The sequence below is a fragment of the Pelmatolapia mariae genome, linkage group LG15 (assembly GCF_036321145.2).
Source record: "Pelmatolapia mariae isolate MD_Pm_ZW linkage group LG15, Pm_UMD_F_2, whole genome shotgun sequence".
Lineage (NCBI taxonomy): Eukaryota > Metazoa > Chordata > Actinopteri > Cichliformes > Cichlidae > Pelmatolapia > Pelmatolapia mariae.
Window position 1 is genome coordinate 31160694 of NC_086240.1, and position 23318 is coordinate 31184011.

The 23318-nt window shown below is 41.7% G+C and overlaps 1 protein-coding gene across 1 annotated transcript; it reads right to left on the reverse strand.

Annotated features, from left to right (window-relative positions):
* Positions 1-1201: 1201 nt before the first annotated feature.
* frk (fyn-related Src family tyrosine kinase) lies at positions 1202-12594 on the reverse strand. The gene is made up of 8 exons (XM_063494705.1): positions 12197-12594; positions 8611-8732; positions 5573-5736; positions 5298-5466; positions 3503-3661; positions 2163-2344; positions 1737-1902; positions 1202-1648 (listed from the first exon to the last, which is right to left on the reverse strand). Exons 1-8 carry the CDS (start codon positions 12592-12594, stop codon positions 1440-1442), a joined length of 1569 nt encoding a protein of 522 aa, XP_063350775.1. The 3' UTR covers positions 1202-1439.
* Positions 12595-23318: the final 10724 nt, after the last annotated feature.

Below are 23318 nucleotides of genomic sequence, written 5' to 3' on the forward strand. Positions count from 1 at the left end.
TGACACAGAAGAACTGGCTAGGTTCTCTGACAGACAAAGGACTACACATTCAGACTCCAGAGACCATCACTGCCATGCATCAAAAGCACAGGAAAAAAGGTTTAATGTGTCAGATGAGTCACTCTGACTTTCATTTTCCTATCAGTGTAAAATTCAAGAAGCCAGGCAAATCATACTAAATAGATTTCATTTAATTATATTAGGCTAAAGGATAATTAAGTTAAAATACAATATGATTATATATAAACACTGTCAAGATTACAATGTACAGTTAACAAGAATTTGGGCATGACACTGAAAACATACAAAAAAAAAGAAAAAAAAATCAACATTAGCTAAAACACCAGTTTAACTGGGTTAGTAGATGCATCAAGAATGTGATTGTTTGTGCCGTCTCTTCATTGTCGCAGCTTCCATTAATAAGAAAGACCCCACAGATCTGAGAGCAGTGTGAACAGAATCAAAAATCACATTTTTCAGTCACAGAGCATCAAACCGTCGTACAATGAATGAGCAGAAGTGTGAAGCAGACAGGTGTGATGATACTGTGATGATACTGTAGGTGCTTAAAGGAGAAAAAAAGTGCATGCAAATAACTGATTGTTCACAAATGTAGCTTTAACAACTATGATAGCAGGCTAATCAAAATTCACAGTATATTATGGGGGGAGAAAAAAAAAAAAACTAGACTAAAGTAGCTAATTTTATGCTTCCATTTACATTATTTGCTTTTAGTGTGAACAGAATAACAGCCAGCATGTGTGACTATGCTAATGGTTAAATGCAGCACAATGGTTACATTTAGAACTTTTAGTAGTGGTTATTTTGGAAACATGACTTAACAGAGTATGCAGCAGGTTTCTTTCAGGACATCTGCAGGACCCCCACGCCCATGTTCCTTTTATTTGTCAACATTTTGTAGCAGCTGTTAGAATTTCTAAAGAGAAAGGCTTGTAGTTAAATAGCTTGGTTAATTTGTCTTATTAGTGACCGCAACTTTGGTTGCCATCCTAGAACCCCAAAAACAACAATAAATGTGATAAAATGGCAGTGCCTGCTACTCTCCCCAAGACAGCAGATTGAGCTTCTGTGTGAACATGACTCATTACTCCTGTCATGGCAATGGCTCAACAAGTCGTTAGTGGAAGGAATGTTTGCTATGCTTCAAGCAAGCCGAACCAGTTAGTCGAGAGCAACGTAATGCTGTGCTGAAAGAGGCGTCTTCCAGTCAAGCACTCTGTAGGAATTAGGTTAGACACACATGTTACGCAATTGAGTGCGTTCATTTCTCAAACAAAACAAGACCAGGAGTGCTGTCATCAACTCCATTCTGCTTTCCTATTTAGACCTTTTAAATTACATTAGCCAGTCAGTATATTCACGATTTTGTAAGAGGTTTTTTTTGTTTGTTTTACTAATATCACAGCCTGGCAGTTGTGCTAATAACGAGTGGCATCGTCATAGGATGTCACATCCTGTTCAAAGTAGTCCTCCAGCTTCCACTGCAGGGTCTCAAATGTAGGCCGGTTCTGTTCGTTTTCCTTCCAGCAGTCCTTCATAATGTCATACAAGACTTTGGGGCAGTTTGCAGGGCTTGGCATCCTGTAGCCCTCAGCCAGTTTCTGGACCACCTGAAAGTTTGTCATTGCTGAAAGAATCACAGACTCACATCAGTACTAATCTTACAAGCTGGAATTCTTGTTAGATCTTAGTATCTGACAGAAATCAAATCTCACCTGGGTACGGCATCTGGCCAAATGTCACAATCTCATACAGCAAAATTCCAAAGGACCAAATATCAGATTTGATAGTGAACCTGTTGTCATGGATGGCCTCTGGAGCGGTCCATTTCACAGGGAATTTAGTTCCTTCTTTGGCTTCGTACACATTTTCACTTTCTTTCTGCAAGCAAAAAAGGCACAAAGATCCAGCCAAAAGTGATCATCAAAGCACATCAGTTTATTCCTGCAGTACAAATATGTGATATGATCCTGACAGTAGTATAACAGATTCTGTGAATTAGTTTGAGGAGTATTTACAAGTTATGCCTGTAAGCAAGCAATTCTTTAATAAAGAATGCAGGTTTTCTCAAGTTCAGGACGTATGAATGGAATGAACAGCATCATGAAAGCACAGAATACCAATTTCAGTTTTACACTCACCATGAAAACCCTGGCCAGGCCAAAGTCAGCCACCTTGCAGATGTTGTTCTCGCCTACTAGGACATTTCTGGCTGCCAGGTCTCTGTGGATGTAGTTCTGTAACTCCAGAAAAGCCATGCCTGATGCCACCTGTGCAGCCATCTCGATTTGATCTGAGATACGCAGTGTTTTACCTTTATCCTCTGTAATCCAAAGAGAAAGCCAAGTTACTGGTCAAAATCCTTGGTCACACTTTTTTTTGTTTTTTGTTTTTTTAAACGAAGCATGCCGGTAAGGAAGCAAGTATACATAGTAGAGAATGCTAGCTTCTCAAAGAATTTCAGTCTGTCACTTTGACAGTAACAAATTCTTCGTTCCAACTGCTGTCTCTGTGGTAATTTCTATCAGACTTGAGAGGATTTCATTTCTCTGCCTCCTCACATGTGGTCCCAACTCTGCCAACAAGAGCTCAAACTGCCCTGCTTAGATGCATACAAAAGCATTTGGGATAAAACTTTAACTCCTGGATATAACCATGAAATTTTCCCTGCTGCTGGGGAACTGGACGAACCCAGAATATCAGTTTCTTTCTTTTCTTGTTTAGAAACATCAGGATTAGCTCATCTTGGCTTGATGTCTTAATTTTTTCCCCACCCAATTGTTTTTTAGCATGAATTAACCACAAAAATGCAATGTATTCTGTAATGGCCTTAAGGAGTGTGCTTTTTGACACAGATTACTCTCACGTGTCCAGCAGCTCAAATAGACCAAATCAGTAAATCAGGATATATTAACCAACATGACAACAACTCTTTCACCGCTCACTCAGTTATCTTTACCTCATGGGAGATATGCCTTACAGTTAACATCTGATCTCTTCAGTCAAAACTATCAAATACAAATACATAAAATTTCTAATAATTACAAACCTCTAACTAACCTAGAACCTTAGATGACTCCTGCTAATCTGCTGTAAATCAAGGAAAACAAAAGAACACAGAGTCAATCTGCCATATAATACAGGCCAGTAGATAACTTGTAATTGTCCATTTACAGCGGAGCAGAATGAGTCACTCCTCAGTAAGATTGCTATCATCAACCTACTTCCTTTAACCAGATTTTTTTTTAACTTGAAGTCTAACAATCCAAGACAACGATATATTTCTTTTGTATGTTCTAAATTTTGTACACAATGCATCTGATCTGTTACTAAAGGATTAAAATCTCGGCACCGTGGCCTCTCACTGACGATGAGTTTTTAAAGAACAACAGCAGCAGCAGCAGCGTTGGACTCTGGTCCTGTCATAAAGCAGAAGCCGTTCAGAATCACAGGTGCAAAATAAAGAGTGTGGCTGTCTTACTTTGAAGGTACTCCAACAGGCTGCCGTTTGTCATCAGCTCTGTGATTATGTAGATGGGCTCCTCCAAGGTGCAAACGGCATACAGCTGAATCAGCTTGGGGTGCCGCAGCCTCTTCATGATCTGAGCCTCTCTCAGGAAGTCCTCGGCGTCCATGGTGCCTGTCAAAGGTGTGTAGGGATTTCATTTTTTTTAGCTGATATACAGAATGTATGGTTGTATACTGGCACTCAAAGCAGTTTAGAAACATGGTAATTTTTGTTGAACCCAGCACTGCTAACTGCTCTGCAACTTCTTTGTCAGATACATTTAACTTTACCTTTAGATATATTATCTTTATTTATTATAGGCTATTTTCAGATGGGTGCCAGTGGGCATCTTTCCATCAAAACCTACTGCTAATTGGAATGTCAAGGGAATCTTCTAAGAAGCTTTCATGCATATGAACTTGAATCATATCCCATTCTCAATTCATACGGTTGAAGATCATATCGGCCAACCCAATTTGTAGAAGCAGTACTCATACGCAGGTGTTTTATTTTATACAGCTGTGGCCATGGAAGTCACTGTAAAACTTGAATTTAATCATTTGGATGGATGAGTGAATACTTTGGTAACATAATCCATCAGTAAGGACAGATAGATGGAAATACACCAATTAGCAGTCACATAAAAACATAAAAGGCATATCTTTATGAGCACTGGCAAGTGAAGTGAATAACACCGATTATCTCTTCACCATAGCACCTTTTAGTGGGTGCAAAGGAATTTTTTTTCCTTAAATGTGATATGTTTGAAGCAGGAAAAATGGCCAAGCATAAGGATTTGAGCAAGTTTGACAAGAGCCAAATTATGATTTCTATATGACTTGGTCAGAGCGATGATAATTTGGAGCTCTTATGGGGTGTTCATAGTCAATAGTGGTCCAAAGAAAGACAAGTGGTGAACCAGTGACCAGGGTCATGGGCCGGAAAAGCTTACTGGTGCATGGTGGGAGCGAAGGCTGGCTCGTGGTCGAGCTACTGTAGCTCACATTGCTGAAAAAAATTTATGCTGGTTCAAGATGTCCGAATGCACAGTGTATCACAGTTTACTGTGTACAGCGCTGCATTGCTGCAGAACAGTGAGAGTTCCCATGTTGACCCCTGCACACCCCTGAAAGCACCAACAATGGGCGCATGAACATCAGAACTTGACCATGGAGGAATGGAAGAAGGTAGCCTGGTCTAATGAATCCCATTTTGCTTTACATCATGTGGATGGCCAGGTGTGTGTGGGTCGTTTACCAGGATGCTCTGTGGGAAGATGGCAATCCAGCAGAGGAACAATCCTGGGGAACCTTGGGTCCTGCCGTGCATGTGGGTGCTACTGTCTGATCTTATTGTGAAGCACTTTGTGATTTTTATCTGTGAAATGTGCTATATAAATAAATTTTACTTACTTACTTACTTTACATGTACCAACTACGTAAGCATTGTTTGAGAGCACGTACACCCTTTAATTCAAATGGTAATCCCTGATGGCTGTGGCCTCTTTTAGGTTAATGTGCCTGGCCACAAAACATTGGTTAAGGAATGAACACTCAGGGCTGTTTTGATAGCAAAAGGGTCCCAACACAATTTTAGGAAGGAGGTCATAATATTATGTCCCATCGCTGTAAACACCATTTTCATTATTAGCTCTAGTATGTAGAAGCATGCAGTAGTTTTTTTAAGTGAATCACTCTTTTTTTTAGTTTTTAAAAGCAGCCCTATTCTGATGAGGTCAGAATGTCTGAGTGTGTGTTGTTTTGTGTACCTGGTTTGAGAGTCTTCACGGCAACCGATGTGGTTTCATTCCATATGCCTTCAAAGACCTCACCAAACTGTCCCGCTCCAAGCTTTTTCAGTAGCTTGATGGAGCTACGATTGATTTCCCATTGGTCCACTGTGTTGTAGGACAGACCATAAGTCTGTGGAACTTCTATCTGCAGACAGAAAGAGTCACAGGTTTAAAATTAATTAATTAATTAGATAAATAAATACAAATTATGCATCATGTGTGGCAGCATAGTTTTTTGGTTTGTTTTTTACCTTTTTGCATGGCTCACCCAGACGTGCACAGAGGCCATCAGGCTGTCGGGAGTAATGTTCCACTAACTCCTTCAGTGTTTGAAAGGATCTGGTCCTTGACACATAGTAGTGACCATTGTCCAGTTTTCTCAGCTTGTAATGCTTTACCCTCCCATTGTCAAGCACTGAAAAATAAGTTAATATGGCAACATCTCAAAAACTATTAAAGATAAGAATCTGAAACTTTTATTGGTCTTTCTTACTCTCAAAATGAATCACAGCCTGTAATATGGGACAGATAAATTGGCACACTGGCGATGTAATGACCCTTACAGGAAATGCATGAGACTTTCTAGACTGACTAGTTTATATTTATTTACTTAAAATTATTATTATTATTATTATTATTGTTATAGGAGTTTTATCAGAAGTAGTGCTGGGCGATATGGAAAAAATATTTATCACGATATGAATTATTTTATATCACGATAACGATATATATCACGATATACCACCTGACCTGTGGTCATCTGGAAAGTATGCAGTCTTTAAACAGCGAGTGGAGAGGGTGCAGTCTTTGTTTTGAATTACTGTAAAGCATGTCGCAAATCCGGGTGCACGTAAAGCAGCACCATGTTGCAAAACCACAAGACAGAGTTTCTTTGCGAAAAATATCATTTTTTAATACTTTATTTTCTCTTGTTAAGAGTATGTATAGTGAGAAGACAACACTAATATATTTGCACAGGCTATTTAACCCTTTAAGACCTACCATAGAACCAAGTCCGCCAGAGCTTATCTTTACATTTATTTATTTTGAGTGTCTTCTTAGTTTTATTTTTGAGACACACAATTTTTTATATACTACAGGAAAAATAAAAATAAATAAATGCAAATTTGCAAAAACACAGCATGTGCATCAAAATAAACTATTTCCAACAGTGTAATTTGACTTCTAAGCATCCCAGAAACGATACAGAAGAACATAAAGTCAAACATGACTTTTAAAAACACCAACATAGGCTTTGAAGCTAAAAAACCGAAAATGACGTCACTTCCGGTTTCGGGCAGGTAATGGCGGACATGCGAGAGTTCGCGCTGACTTATATACAAACTAGGAAGTGTTATGAACAGCTGATTGGATCGGCAAAGCCTGTTTCTGGAATATTATGTTTTTGTTGCTGCAAGTCTGGAATATTATGTTTTTGTTGCTGGAATGCTTTTTATGCAATTTTTGCAAAGCTATATGTGGAAGAAAACCGTGACCTAGGGCAAGCTAATGGAATAAGATGTAAGTACAACTCTTACGGTTTCATATGCAAAAAAACCCATTATTGCGCTACCTTACGTGGTTACAGTTCTACAGGGATTTAAAAATAGTTAGGCAAAACGGAGTGTGCCTGCTCCGACCGGTTGTAAAGGGTTAATGATATATTTTATGTAATAATTTGTAAAATTCGGGCTAGAAACGATAGAAACGATAGAAGACAAATGGCACGATAGACACTTTTCTATCGTCCACACGATATATATCGTCATATCGCCCAGCACTAATCAGAAGAATGATAATTATGTTTGTAGCAGCAATACATTTTTTAAAAAGTGGTAAGCAAAAGATTACCTGTTATAGTTTTCTGTTATAAAACAGCATCGATATTTGGATTGCAAATACTCCATAAGGTTATCAGCTGGCTTTAATAAATAAATATAGCAAGAATTCAACCATGGTGGAAAGAGCAAGGACAGAGTGGGAAATAATACAGATTAGAGCTCAAAGAGATAAAGTGATCCAACTATTTTTATGGCAGCGGAGACCTCGATTAAACTTTCTGACCTTTAAACCATTAGTCACTAAACAATGCTGCAGTGTTAGGAAAAGTGTGTGTCCAATAGTATGGGAACAACAGAATGTTAGCCATGTGAGAGCTGACCAACCTTTAGTAACAGTTATTAACAGTGTCAACGTCTTTTTGAAATATTCTCTCGCATAAGGTTTCTGGTTTTATTTTGTCTTGTTTTAATATTTTACGGTCTACATTTAAAATAAAACACTGTGACATCCCATAAATGTTTAAACAGGTTCACAAGACTTTTATAAGTCAAAAAGCCACAGTAAAAGCAAACACAAGTCAACTTCCTGAAATGCATGTGACAGCATTATGGTTAAAGAAGTAATAAAGTCAAACAGCTGATTGCTGTCACTAGTCACAGTTTCTACCAGACCAACTAAGACTGTAGCAAGAAAACCCCTGAGTGGACTAAAGTGAGCAGCTAGTAAGTGTGTTTTATTGGTTAGTAATTCAAAATTTATTGCTAAGAAAGAATATCCTTTTACAATATCACATTACTTTAGCTGATTTCATTCTGAAACATTTTCATTTATAGGACCCACCTGGTCCCATATTCACAAACACGAACTTAGAAGTGATTTAGAACAGTCTCAAAGTCTCTCAAACTCTGACCAAAAAGGGACTTAAACCAAGGCATGGCTGATTATGCAGGGCTGTTTAGGATGTAACCTATTTAATTTTATTAGCCAACTTTCAGAGGAAACAACTTTACACTTCTGGCCATTTATCCAGTTAGAGGAGCGGAGAATAGAAAAATAGCCGGATATTTCACAAGGTTTGGTTTTGAAGTGACATACCACAGAATGGACTAAAACAGTTCAAAAGCCCATTTTTCAGGTGAGCTCGTGTAGGACATTACACAAGTGCTGCTATAACATTTTTCCCCCCTTCTTGATGTCTTATTTTTGCATATTTGTCACATTCATCATCAAACTAATATTAGACAAAAGGTAACCCAAGTAAACACAAATGATGATGTTATTTATTGAGAGGAAAAAAGCTATTTAAACCCGCCTGGCCATGTGTGAAAAAATAACTGAACAGAATTTATGGAGTCACAGGACTATTAGCATGGGTGCATTGTGTTGCTCACTCATTTTGAAAGAAGTGAAAAGCATGCCTATCCTACTTTAATTTTCACAAGCAAAAAAGCTATAAAATTAATTTGATGGCATTGATTTCAAAAGAGATGTTAACTTTGATGCTTACCTGACAGTGAGAGATCTCCTTTCTGACTTTCACAGTTTCTGATGAGAAAGGCTCCATGCTCGTTCCCTCCAGCCATTAGCATCTTCTCAGCATCCTGCCTCTTGGTGTCAGGGAAATACCATCTGGACATCAGAAGCAGGATATGTCCATATTAGCAATGTTGCAGGGAAGACATGTTTCTGGGCTGTCAATGCTTAAAATAAAAAGTGCTGACACAGATATATCTTCTGTCATTTTATTTCGGTTTTAATGTTATTTATTTCCCAAAGAAACCAAGAAATCATCACAAGACAAGTTTTAGAGTCAACTCTTTGCAATTTTTCCAACACTGAGCAGATAAATAACAGTCACAGACAGAAGTCAATGTTTTACATGTAAATTAAGTAACATCTTATGTGGCAATCTACCAATATCAGGAATTGTGTTAACCACTACACCATGGGCTCACCTCATGTCTGCGTCTGTGTCCTTCAATGACTGTAGTCCTTCTATAACCAAGCTATGATACTTATGCTTACTTGGACTTTAAAAATCTAATTGAAAGAGTAAAAAAGTCAAACTTGTATTTGAAAGGTCTGACATTTTGAAAAGTTATTTTGACAAAAAAAACTTTTTTCCTTTGGCAAATATACTTCAACTAGATAGTTACACAACATTATGACTTTGTTTAACCTGTCAGAGCACAAAATTAACAACACGGGGATTCCCATTATGGACAGAGTAAACCAAGAAAAACAATGATGTCACTGCACAGTTGCAGCTTAAATTAACTGCACGTTTGCATCAGTGCAACAACACAATAAGTTTTCCTCTTTGAGTCTTGACTGGCTCATCTTTCTCACCTTTGAGACATCTGGCTCACCTTTGTAATGCTCAGAGCTCAGAGCTTGTACAATCAAGTTAAAACTGAGGGTTATTTTCCAGTATTCGCACACTTCAGACATATACAGTCGGACATATACAGTATCTCTGTCGAGAACTAGAGTGAGATTAATCAACAACAAATTCAAAGAGAGCCACATAGTGCGGAACAGGCCTGGCAGATGTAGAATTCAAAGGATTTCAAAGAAAATTAGTGACAGATGTGTTAACAAAAAAAACCCCAGAACCAACTGTCAAGACACCTGCCAGTGAGTGACTTAGCTAAGTCCAGAAATGTAGTCTCAAAGAAGACAGTCCCTAGAAGCCTCCACAGGAATAGACTGCGAGGTTGCTGAACAAGAAAAACTATACTTCTGCAGAAGAGACATATTCAGTTCAGACTGAAGTATGCTAAGGAAAGCTGGAGAAAGAATACCCATACTGAAAGTGCTTCCTTTGCTCTCCAGAAGACCAGACTGAACATTTTGCGTGGCCTGCACAAAGTCCGACTTTAATCCCAGTGAAAATCTCTAATAACTTTGACCTTGGTAGTTTTTGTGAAATAATTTTGTTCATGAAGTGAAATAATGTAAGTATCCAAAATAAAGTTAGGATATTTGGAAAAGTGGTGTTAAAAATTCATTGCTCTGTTTAAAAGCACTTATGAAAATACCTAAAAGAATTTTTCATAGGAGGGCAATAATTGTGTCCTCATCTACACCTGATAATTATGTTTTTAATCATAAACTACACTGTCTAGAATGGAACAAACGTACCTGCAGGAATATTGAGTCATAAAACTGACTGATTGAGCTGTGACACCGTTTTCTATTATTAAAACAAAAGAGCTGGTCACAGGAGATCATCTCATCGTTAGGATTCTCTCTCTAAAATTGCGGAGTCTTTAGAAAGAACCTTCAGATGACTGATCTAAACTGGCACTATATCCTGAATATAATGTTCAGAGTGCTGTATGTTTCCATTTTTACTAAAGTACTGGTAGTAGATTCTGCTGTGTAAAACTTGATTTCTACTATTACAACAACCACTTCTGCTTAATCACTGCTTATAGTCGAGGCTCTCTACCAGTCCACGTTACATTTGAGCCAGATTATTTTATGTGGTTAATCTAGGTTTGATTAAACTGACAATTAAACTACACACTACAAGTTTTGTCGACTTGTTCTGAACTCACAAGGTCTGACCTTTAATTTTCCATTAGTTATTTACAGATAACGGCTTTCCTGTAGGTACACAATGTGGCAGACTGGATAATTCACTGTGTAATTGCATTATGGAACAGGTCTGCCTATCTATTAGGTTTGCAACTGGACAAACTATGACACAAATAATGCCAAGACTGATTACCTCTTGAACTGGGTTTATTCTTGTAAAAAAAAAAAAAAATCCCCTGCCGTTATTAGTTAGGAATTTGTGTGACGTCATCTTTTTTCCAACAACTAAGCTACACATGGCAGTAAAGAAAAAGGTACACATTCCTGGATTGGCTGCTCCATAGTACCGTACCCTTCACAGGATACTGATACCTGAAGCTGAATTTCTGACAAACCAATTCTGTCTTTATTCTCAACACTAGAGTTAAATGGCATGAAATGCCAGCAATGTGGCTTTAATGCGTGGTTGTGGTTCTTGTTTATGATCTCTACCTTCAACGGGAATCATTAACCTGTAAAGCTTTCCCAGCATTTCCTGGTCTCAAGATGAATGATTAACTAGTTTCGGCAAAGACTTTAGGGATAAGGAAAACACGCTGTTACATTTTACAGCCTTTTACCCGTGGGACATGACTGACTATTCAAATGTTTTAAAAACGTCAATCTCAGGCAGAAATAGAACAGTAAAACAGTTAAATCACAGGCTCAAGTACTTCAAAAGAATTTTGAGGTTTTTGAGGTACTTCTGCACCTTCTACATTCTGCCACTTTAGAATTGAGAGTGAACTCTAACGATATCGTCTTTACAACACTGTATTTACCATTCAGCTTCAGGAAGTATGTTATTTTTAGTTGTTACTACCAATTAAGTTAATACAGGTTTCATTGGAAGAAATCCCTTCAAGGAAATTTAAATGACAGAGTAATTTAAGATTAGCTTCCTCCTCACACAAACCTATTCCGTTGATGACCGTCGATGACCATTTGTTGCAGTTATTTAGCATTAATAAATACATTTTTAAAACAGAAATATAAAAACAAACATTTTAAGTGTTAGATTAAAGAGAAAGTTTAACTTTTTGTTGTCATTTTCGACACAACTGATATGAGAGGATTACTCTATGATGAAAATTCCTGCTGTATGTAACCCTTCTGTAAGTAGATGAATATGACTGTGCGGATACAATTTGACTTGACTTTCCTTGGAAAGGAAATACATATCTATTTTGTAGTATTATTGCCTATTTTCCCCCCTCTAGATTATTTTAAACTCTCAAAAAACTTATGTGCATTTACTTTGACCTGTAAATGATAACAAAAAAAAATGGTAACTCGTTTTTCAAGTTGTTCCTCCACTCCCAAACAAAACAAAAATGGCTGCCCCCCTCAAAAAACAAACAAAATAAAAATAAAAAAAACCCTTCAGCTTGGGATTCAAATAAAATACATTTTTTAATGGTTAAGTTTGATAAATTATATAAAGAAGACTTCTTCGAGATTCTGCTTGTTTATTATTTTCACATGATACTTCATACAAGAGCTATACTTACGGTTCGGCATTAATGCTCTCCACAGGCGCCACATAGTTAGCAGGGATGTATCCCTGTTTGGAGGCTGACACCCCGGTGAGGGCTTTAGCGAACCACCAATCACCGGCACTTTTGTCCAGGGCCTCTAAAGTATCCCCGGTGTTGAAGCTAAGATCCTCTTCTGTGCGAGCAGAGTAATCATACAGGGCGACATAATACTCCACAGGAGGTGTTGGCAGCGGCAGCGGCGGTAAATTTCTGTTTGAATGAAAGCTCGGTTCGTCTTTGTCAGCAGCGCCCAAGTTTTTAATAACCGTCGATTTTGCCCCACCGTCGGTCTCGTCTCGAGAGGGGTCCTCTTTTTTAAAACACCCCAAAAAACTGTCCCAACAGGCAGAAAACCTCTTTTGGATATCCATGATACTTTCGTCAATCACAGTCGGTCATTGTTTTTGTCAGGAATAAACAAGGAAATAGTTTAGAGAATCCGTCCTCCTGTCTTTATGATCCACATCCCATTAAATACAAGCGCATTTTATTTTTCCCAGCTTGGGACGGTGGCGGTCTTTGACCTGAACACACGCCCAGCTATCACAGATCGGTGTGAGGGAAAGGGAGCGGTACTTAAGTGTGGAGCTTCCTGATAGAGGATCGGTCTCACTGTTCAGGTAGCAATCACCTGCACCTGCTCAGGAATGGGGAGCGGCTCGCGCTCACTCTCCACTGGGGTGACGTCACGCCTGCGCTTATACTGGGGTTAGTCACACGTTATGAATGTGGGAGATTGCTGATTCATGACACTTTTAAAAACAAAATATTTAGACCCTATCTGCTAAATTCTGAGTACTTATTATTATTAGTAGTAGTAGAAATAGAAACAGTAGTGGTAGTGTTCACATAATATTTTTATAAGGTCCAGTAGATTTTTCTTGTATGTGCAGGCTGTTTTCAGCTGACCAGTAGTCCCACTCCAGTATTCATTGTGGATTTATCCAGCTGAACTGAAAAAGATAAGCAAATGTTTCACACACAATATGTTGACACTGTCAAGCAAGTGTAAAAGGTAGAGTTCAGTGAGTTCATCATCACCTTAAATATAAATATAAATATAAGAGCAGAGACCACCCACCCCCGAAGGGCAAGGGCTAGTGTAGTATATTAATCTTTTTGTGTCATTGTGAAGTCACATTATGTTTGAAAAAGCTCACACAAAGACAGTGCTTGTCCCCCAGTGACTGATATATTAATGGAGACTGGAGCAGCCGGGAAAAACCATCAACCTTCAGGTTAGTAGATGACGTGCTCTACTGCCTGAGCTACAGCCACCCTGCAAGTTTTGTGTAACCTAACACTGAATGTGAGCACCTCCAGTCAAACATAGTGCATTACTGTAATCTTCACCCCTAACTAGTTTAACATGCACTAAACTGTACCAAAACTGTGCTGCCATCTTGTGCTGGTGAAATTAATTGCAGCCACATCCTGTGCAGTTAAGTTGAAATTCCTTGTCCTGTGTCTTGATGTTTCTGGTTTCCATATTCAACAATATATACAGTGGAAAGAGCAAAGAAAAAAAAACTGCATCCTGAAGGGTCTTTTAGTATTGTGAATTTAATTTAAAATTGATCATATGTGTGACTTCAAAGAGCTAGAATGAATCCCTCATTTATTTTTTTTCACTTAACAGATTCAAGAATGTTCTGGTTGGATGTAGCTAACATTATAAAATGTAGCATTTTATTTGTAACAGTCTATAGAGTTAGGCCATTTTGTACAGTGGATTTTAAACAAAAAAAATCAAAATGTAACTTTTGACTTTCAGTCATAATTGCAGGGGTTTAATGAAAGTAATGAATCAAAATGACAAATATTTTGTATACATAACTTTCCATTTTCAGAGGCTCAAATGTAATCGGGTAATTGACTGGCAGTTTCATGGCCAGCTGAGGCTTTTTCCATTCCAGAGGAACAGAATAGAATACAAAAGGGAATTAACAAACCTATCATTAACTAAGCGAGGAACTATTACAAAGAGGAGGAAAACACAAAGTTCATAAATATAGAAGGAATATAAACAGAAGACCTATACCTAAATCCCATCTCAAAACACGGAATGAACCAAGAGACCTTTGGAACAAAAGGTATCTTGGCACAAAACTAAGGGCATGAGATGTAACACCACAGGGAAGTCATCTAAAGTATAGAAATCAACCAGTAACCAATAGGCTAAATTGGTAACTGAGAGCGCAGCAAGAACTCATCCAAGCGGTCAAGAGGACACCAGAACAATATCCAAAAACTTCAGGCCTCACTTGCCTCATTTAAGGTCAGTGTTCATGAGTCCACCATAAGAAAGAGAAAAGATTTATCTCAGTTTCCCAGAAAACATCTTGATGATCCCCAAGACTTTTGGCAAAATACTCTGGACTGAGGAGATAAAAGTTGAACTTTTTGGAAGATATGTCCAATCACATCTGGTATATAAGTAACACAGCATTTAAAAAAAGGAACATCATACCAACATTAAAATATAGTGGTCTTAGTGTGATGGTCTGGGGTTGTTTTGTTCTCTCATGACCTGTAGCTGAAGTGCAAAAGAAAAACAAAATGAAGTCTTTGAAGTGGCCTAGTCAAAGTCCTGACCTGAACCTGATTGAGATGCTGTGGCATGACCTTAAAAAGGCGGTTCATGTTTGAAAACCCTTTAATGTGGCTAAATTACAACAATTCTGGAAAGATGAGCGGGCCAAAATTCCTCCACAGAGCTGTAAAAGACTCATTGCCGCAAACGCTTGATTGCAGTTGTTGCTGCTAAGGGTTATTAGGTTTATAAAACACTTTTTCAGACAGGATCATGTAGGTTTGGAATTTTTTCCCCCTTTATAATAAACACGTTCATTTAGAATCTGTATTTTGTGTTTACTTGTGTTATCTGTATCTAATATTTACATTTGTTTGATCTGAAACATTTAAGTGTGACCAACATACAAAAAAATGGGAAATCAGGAAACAGTCAAACACTTCCTCACACCACTGTAGTAGCTCTTTTCCAGTTTTACTGACCATCAGTGTAAATGACCAGATGTTGCCAATGGCACCCCTTTCATGTGAACATGCTAAAACCTAGACCAGGATGGCTAGTCGATAACCAGCTTCAAGTGACCATTTATCCTAACTCCTATTGTAAGGGTGAGTGAATCCAGATAACAGAACGATACGTATGTTGAAATCACTTTGCAGTACAGACAGAAGACAGGAGTCAAAACCTTATTATTTTATATTCCACATATACCTCATATTGTGGAGGTATGTAATAACGACACGAGAGGTTCCTGTGTCTCACTCCAACTGTTTATTCACACACTGTCTCTCAGAACTTAAGATACAGTAAGCGCCAAAATCTCCACCCAGCTCTTCCCTTCAACTTGGGTGTGAGTGGAGCCATCTGGTGGTCCGCCACACATACCCCCCCCGTGAACACACAGTGAGGTCTCTATTCAGTCCAGGACCCTGGGCCTAAGCAAACGACCCGAACGACTGAACCTGGGAGGGAGAGAACAGGCAGAGGAAGGTCCATCCTGTGAACGAGGCTGGTGAAGGCGAGCAGGAAAGGCAGAAGGGGGCTCAAACGTTGGTGGTCCGGGGGTAGTCCTGCGGGGGAAACCAGAGTCTGTCAACCCCATTGAAGGAGGGCGGCCACGGCGAGGGGCCTGGGCCGGCACTACATTACTGTCCGGAAGAACATGTGCAGGCTTAAGTCTGTCAACACACACAGTCTCCCTGCGACCCCCAAAATCCAAAACAAAATGTTTCTGGCCCGGTTCGATAACCCTGAATGGGCCGTCATACAGCGGCCGCAGCGGTGTCTTGTGGGCATCGTGCCTGACAAAAACAAACTTAGCAGTCTCTAAGGTCTTTGGAACAAAAGTGTCAGGCACGCAATGGTGCACAGGACCAGGAACCCGAAGCGAGCGCAAAAGTGGGTTGAGCGATAGCACTGATGGATCGAAGCAAGGGGGGGGGTTCTCAGGCAAGAATTCTCCAGGCACGCGGAGGGGCTGACCAAACACGAGCTCAGCTGGGGAAGCGCCGAGATCCTCCTTAACCGCACAGCGCAGCCCAAGCAAAACCCACGGGAGGCGGTCAACCCAATTGCCATCTTGTAAGGAGGCACGAAAAGCAGCCTTAAGCGACCGGTGGAACCGTTCACACATCCCATTAGCTTGCGGGTTGTATGCAGTTGTGCGGTGGACTTTAGCCCCCAGTCCATCAGCCATGGCCGACCAAAGCTCGGAAATGAACTGGGGGCCTCTGTCTGACGTAATGTCCGCGGGCGGGCCGAAACGCGAGACCCAGGTTGACAAAAATGCCCTGGCCACCACTGCTGCAGTAGTGGATGGCAGGGGGACTGCCTCCGGCCACCTGGTGGTCCGGTCAACAACTGTCAAAAGGTGCGTAAAACCTTGTGACTGCGGCAGAGGACCCACCAGATCGACATGCACATGATCGAAACGTTTGCCGGGTATAAAGAACTGCTCCAGAGGCGCCTTGATGTGTTTATGAACCTTCGCACGCTGGCAGGGAATGCACGCCGACGCCCATTCCTTAACTGATTTGCGAAGGCCTGGCCAAACAAATTTAGAGCTGACCAGTTTAACAGAGGCCCGGACCCCCGGATGAGAGAGAGCATGTACCGAGTCAAAAACCCGACGACGCCAGGAAACGGGAACCACTGGGCGAGGGCGGCCGGTGGAAACGTCACAGACCAGGAAAGGACCACCGTCCTGCATGGGTCTGTCCTCCAGTATGAGGCCCGTCTGGGTGGATTTAAGCTCGAGGATGTCCGGGTCACGGCTCTGATCGGCAGCCATGGCGGAGTAGTCTATGCCGAGAAAGACAGGAGAAACCAGCGCACGGGACAAACAGTCAGCCACATGATTGGATTTACCAGCCACGTGCCGAATGTCTGTTGTGAACTCAGAAATGGCTGCCAACTGGCGCTGCTGGCGTGCACTCCATGGATCAGAAACCTTGGACATGGCAAACGTCAGAAAACGCTTGGATGCCTTCTGGACACCAGTCGACGGCGTCATTAGCCTTCCTACCTTTTAACGCCCCGTAAAGGGGCTTCAGCAGATGTGCCGCCCTGGGGAGAAAACGATTGTAAAAATTCACCATCCCCAAAAATTCCTGCAGTGCTTTAACGTTTGCAGGACGCGGAAATTCCGAAACAGCGCGGACTTTGTCAGGCAACGGAACCGCGCCCTCAGTGGAAATGCGGTGCCCAAGAAAATCGAGAACGGGCAACCCAAACTGGCATTTAGACGGATTAATAATCAGTCCATGCTCCGTCAAACGCTGAAAAACCTGACGCAGATGGAACAGGTGCTGCTCCTTTGAGCTGCTGGCCACCAGTATATCATCAAGATATACAAAAACAAAGGGCAGCCCGCGCAAGACAGAGTCCATCAACCGCTGGAAGGTTTGGGCGGCACCTTTCAGGCCAAACGGCATGCGCAGGAACTCAAAAAGGCCGAAAGGTGTAATAACGGCGGTTTTGGGGACGTCCTCCGCGCGCACGGGAACCTGATGATATCCCCGTACCAAATCGATCTTCGAAAAAACCGAGGTCCCCGCAAGATGGGCGGAAAAATCTTGGATGTGGGGAATGGGATAACGGTCGTTCTCTGTGACGTTATTAAGACGGCGGAAATCCCCACAAGGTCGCCACCGACCATCAGATTTAGGCACCATGTGTAACGGAGAAGCCCAGGCACTATTCGAACGCTGCACGATGCCCAGGCGCTCCATGGTGGCAAATTCTTCCCGAGCGACAGCCAGTTTAGCAGGGTCAAGGCGACGCGCACGCGCGAAAACCGGGGGCCCTACTGTAGGTATGTAATGCTCCACCCCATGCTTCGTCACAGCGCTCGAGAAAGTGGGGACAGTGAGTGAGGGAAACTCAGAAAGCAAACATTGAAAAACGTCACCCGAATCCACTGAGTTAGCATGCACCACGGGCTGAGCACCCCGAGTAAAACAGGGTAATGAGGAAAATGACACAGCATCAATTAAACGTCTGTTAGCAACATCAACCAGCAGTCCGTGAGCACAAAGAAAATCAGCGCCTATTATAGGCACAGAGCTAGCAGCAACAACAAAGTTCCACTGAAAGTCACGGTCATGAAAGCAAACAGTCACCAACCTTTCACCGAAGGTTTTGATGGGAGAGCCATTAGCCGCTGTTAGCAATGGCCCGCAGCCCTCAGCTAGCCTGTCCGAGCCAGCCGGGGGAAGAAGGCTCTTCTGTGAGCCGGAGTCCACCAGGAAACGCCTCCCCGAGCGTGAGTCCTCTAAGAAAAGCAGCCTTTCCTTGTTGCCAGCGGTCGCGCCTGCTACCGAGCGCTGACATGCCCGTTTCCCTGGGTCTGGAAACTGCAAGGTGGAAGACAGCGCCGGGCCTTCGCCCCAAAACGCTGGTGATAAAAGCAAAGCCCTTTTCCGCGGTGCTGCCGCGCAGCGATTCCGGCCACCGTGGACGAGTCGGAGAGTCCCTGGAGCATCGGTGAGGAGGCAGGGGAAAACGCTGGTGAGTCCTGAACAACCGCCTGGACGCCGAAACTCCTGGTAGCAAGGAGGATGCGATCTGCCTCTTCCGCCAGAGAGCGGTAATCCTTCGTGGCCAATAGCGGGGAGTTGGCAAGGCCAGCGCACACTGGAGCCGGCAACTGTCGGAGAAAGAGGTGGGTGAAGAGAAATCCTCCATCATCCGCGCCCAACAAGGACAGCATGCTCTCCATGAGCTCGAGGGCGGTGCCGTCGCCCAGGCCCGCGAGGGAAAGGAGTTTCTCGGCTCGCTCAGCATCAGAGAGGGAGTAACGCCGCAGCAGCAGCGCCTTGAGAGCGGTGTACTTGCCTTGGGCTGGGGGGTCCCGGAGGAGAGTCATCACACGGCGGGTTGACAGCGGGTCAAGAGAGGCCACCACATGGTGGTATCTAGTATCGTCGGCTGAAACTCCACGAAGAGCAAACTGAGCTTCTACGTGCACGAACCATGAAGGGGGATCGTGAAGCCAAAAATCCGGCAATTTAAGCGCCACAGCAAACGCAGCCATCGGCGGAGGTGCAAATCCGGCGGCAGCCGATGCTTCCAGGCTGGAGCTGGCTTCGTCGTCGAGCCTTAGCATGTTCGCTACCGGGGTCACCAATGTGGAGGTATGTAATAACGACACGAGAGGTTCCTGTGTCTCACTCCAACTGTTTATTCACACACTGTCTCTCAGAACTTAAGATACAGTAAGCGCCAAAATCTCCACCCAGCTCTTCCCTTCAACTTGGGTGTGAGTGGAGCCATCTGGTGGTCCGCCACAATATCACATATTTATGTTTTATCTATTTTCACGTATTTGTCTCATTTTTTTATTACATGTAAGTACCACAGGAAGTTCTGATGTGTGTGTGTAAGTACATGTATGGAGGAGATGTTTTTCTGCTCTCCTTTTACACTGAGATATATATTCCAGAAGGTATAAGATGGTGGAACCAAAGATCTCAAATTTGGACTCATCAGACCAAAGCACAGATTTCCACTGGTCTAATGTCCATTCAGTCTTTCTTTTCCCAAAAAAATCTCTTCTCCTTGGTGGATTTCCTATTCTTTGACCATAAAGGTCCGATTCGCGCAGTCTCCTCTGAACAGTTGATGTAGAGATGTGTCTCCTACTGGAACTCTGTGTGGTATTTATCTAAGCTGTAATCTGAGGTGATGTTAACTTGCAATTTCTGAGGCTGGTGACTAGGATGAATTTGCTCTTCCTTTCCTGGCACAGTCCTCATGTGAGCAGTTTCCTTGTAGCGCTTAATGGTTTTTGTGACTTCACTTGGGGACACATCCAAAGTTTTAGCAATTTTCTAGACTGACTGACCTTCAGTTCTTAAATAATAATAATAATACATTTTATTTGAAAGCGCCTTTCAGAACACTCAAGGACACTGTACACAGCAGAATAGTAAAAGCAAGCATAAAAGCAAGCAGTTTACACAAATAAGTAGTGATCGACTGCCATTTCTCTTCAATTAGCTGATTGGTTCTTGCCATAATATGAATTCTAACAGTTGTCAAATAGGGCTGTCAGCTGTGTACCAACCTGACTTCTGCACAACACAACTGATGGTCCCAACGCCAGAAGAAGAAGGCAAGAAATTCCACAAATGAACCCTGACAAGGCACACCTGTGAAGTGAAAACCATTTCAGGGGACGACATCATGAAGCTCATTGAGAGAAGACCAATGTTTCGCAGTGCTGTCAACAAAGCAAAGGGTGGCTACTTTGTGGAATCTAAAATATAAGATATGTTTAGAGTTATTTTTTTTTTTTTTCTTTGGTACATAATTCCATATATTGCTTCATATATTTGATATCCACAGTATGTATCTACAATGTAGAAAGTAGTAAAAATAAAGAAAATAATAATTAAATTAGAAGTTGTGTCCAAATTTTTGACTGGTAGTGTATGTTCAATTGCTAGTGAAGGGAGGGGCTGGATACCCTTCTGCCTAGAGTGGTGCTGTGTGAATATATGCAATATAAAAGATCGACATAGCAAACTTGAGATTACTCTGATATTCTATTTTGAAGCCTTTAAGATGAGCATTTTCACTATCACTATCTTGAATTTTACGATCTCACAAGAGGGGCTGGCCCTAATGTGAAACAGATTGCTTATTGCCTATTCATAATAAGCTGTGAACCAGTGAGCATGCGCTGTTTTTACCCCTCAGCTGAATGAGGTATTGTCCACCTGTGGGGCAAGTGGGTGGGTGGCTTGGACACCCAATTTTATGAATAAGATAACTCAAGAGTAAGGTGAAGTAAGATTTGAAAAACGATACCACAGGTATCAATTTCAGGCCTCATTCACCTTGACATCTCTTAGGTTTCAGATGTTACTTTTTCTGAAAATCTTGTCGACACAATAGCATGAGAAAGATGTCACCTATGATTTTCAAATTGATACAATAGGTGCCTATACTAGGAGTCCGGTAGCACTAGCAACTGCCAGTATTTTTAAATATAGTACAAGCAAGACTTACAAAAAAGACTCGACTAATTATTACCTGACTAAAGGTGAGTGGCCGAGTCCATAAACTCATCCAGAAAGTGTTTACAGAGGGCAAGGCACAAAACCACATTCTTGTAGACTTTTTTCAACCTATTAGTACCACTTTCTGGTGGCCTTGAGATAGAATGCAAGTTTAAGGCATGACCACATTGGCTTTTGTTTTCAACCCAAGAAGCTACATCTGTGTTTTATGCTGAGTGGGTGTGAAGTTTTTAACTGGAGTACGCAAAGGTGGAACTGTTGGTGTTAATACTGTTGAAAATGAGTATCTAATCCGAAAGCAACTTTTAGCATACCCAGGTGAGACATGATTTCTATCTTCCAGGAAAGCATTCTAGCTTGGAAGATTACCATCCCACATAGCAAAATTGGTATGTGCCGGATCTGGCCCACACAATGTGCTTACACATGGCCCACATACCGCAAAGAATGACGGCCCTTTGGTGGCCCAGACCTGGTTTGCCAGAGGTGGCCCACACATGGGCCAGCACAAGGCCAGTTGCAGACACACTGGAGGTCCTATGCTGGCCCATGCATGGATTACCTCTGGCAAACCTGATCTGGGCCACCAAAGGGCTGTCATTCTTTGCGGTATGTGGGCCATGTGTGAGTTGTGTGCAGCCACGGGCCAGTTGCAGACACACTGCTAGCCCTGTGCTGGCCCAGACCAGTTTCAGCTCTGGCCCCAGATGTCAGCCTAATGTGTACCTTAATCAAGCCATGTAATGACAACATGTGTCGGAAATTAATAGTGCAAAAGTAACATGACAAAACTCTGTTCAGACAGTGAATGGACTGATTCTTAAGTAGAGCTTTTCTACTCTCCCAGATTACTCAAAGTGCTCCATACAACATTCATCCACTTTCTCTAAACTGAGTGCTTCCTAACTACATTCACACTCTTGACATGCAGACTGGAGGAGCCAGGGACCGACCGAACCACTAATCTTCCGATCAGTAGGTGACCTGCTCTACCTCCTGAGCTACAGCCACCCACTGGCAAAGATGAGTAAACCGTCACTAGGTTTTGGATACAGCGTACACTCACAAACCTGTCAAATCTGCATTTGAAACGTTGGCTACTATAGCAGTATAGTATTGCAACATGGCATTTGGGTTTTCTAACTAAAACAGAAAAATAGGAACATAAATAGTGCATCATTGCCAGACCTGGCCCACATCTGGTTGACATACACCCTGCCATAACACCGGTCAGTCAGAAGTGCCAGCTTGATGCCAGATCCCGGCCAGACCTGTTTTCTATGGGCCTGAGCCACATAAACCAAACCACAATCGAGCCAGATGTGGCATGCCATCACATAGACAGTGCCATCTATGCCAGGCCTGGACCATATCTGGATGACATACATCTTATCATGCCAGAAGTCAACCAGCAGTGCCGGGTTGATACCAGATCCGGGCCAGACCTGCTTGCTATGTGGGATAATGTGACCTATGACTAACACTCACTATTAGAACAATGACAAGGATGCAATGTTTACAAAAAGAATAAAAACCTCTGTGAACAAAATTATTTCCAAACATGAATACACTGACATGCAGTAACACGTTCAAATAGAATTTAAAATTACACTTAAATGATGACAAATGAACATATTTTGAGATGGGCAGTATACGTGTCAAACCTAACTCCACTTGACTGGAAGACACCTTTTTCAGGACAGTGCTACTATGCGTCACTCTCGACCGACTGGTTCTCCTTGCTTCAAACATAGCAAACATTCTTCTCACTGAGTTCCTTACCAGAAAGCAATTACCAGGATTTATGAATCATGTTCACTTAGGAGCTCAGTCTGCATTATATAACCAAGCTCTTTGATTAAAAGCTTTTCTCTTTCGGAAACTACCCTTTTGGATTGGTTCCTTGCATGTGCAGATTTCCACCCAGATTCCAAAGAATGCATATTAGGAATGACTGGAGTTGTAAGAGTGAATGTTTGTCTGTCTCCTTGCCACTCATCCCATGACAGCTGGGACATTATCTTTCTACACCACCTTA

Excerpts from the sequence above, each read along its gene's own strand:
- frk (XM_063494705.1), bottom strand. The coding sequence starts at position 12,594 with ATGGATATCCAAAAGAGGTTTTCTGCCTGTTGGGACAGTTTTTTGGGG. Across the intron at positions 5,737-8,610 it reads AGGAGATCTCTCACTGTCAG|TGCTTGACAATGGGAGGGTA; the intron begins GTAAGCATCAAA and ends CTTATTTTTCAG. Across the intron at positions 1,903-2,162 it reads GCCTGGCCAGGGTTTTCATG|AAAGAAAGTGAAAATGTGTA; the intron begins GTGAGTGTAAAA and ends TTTTGCTTGCAG.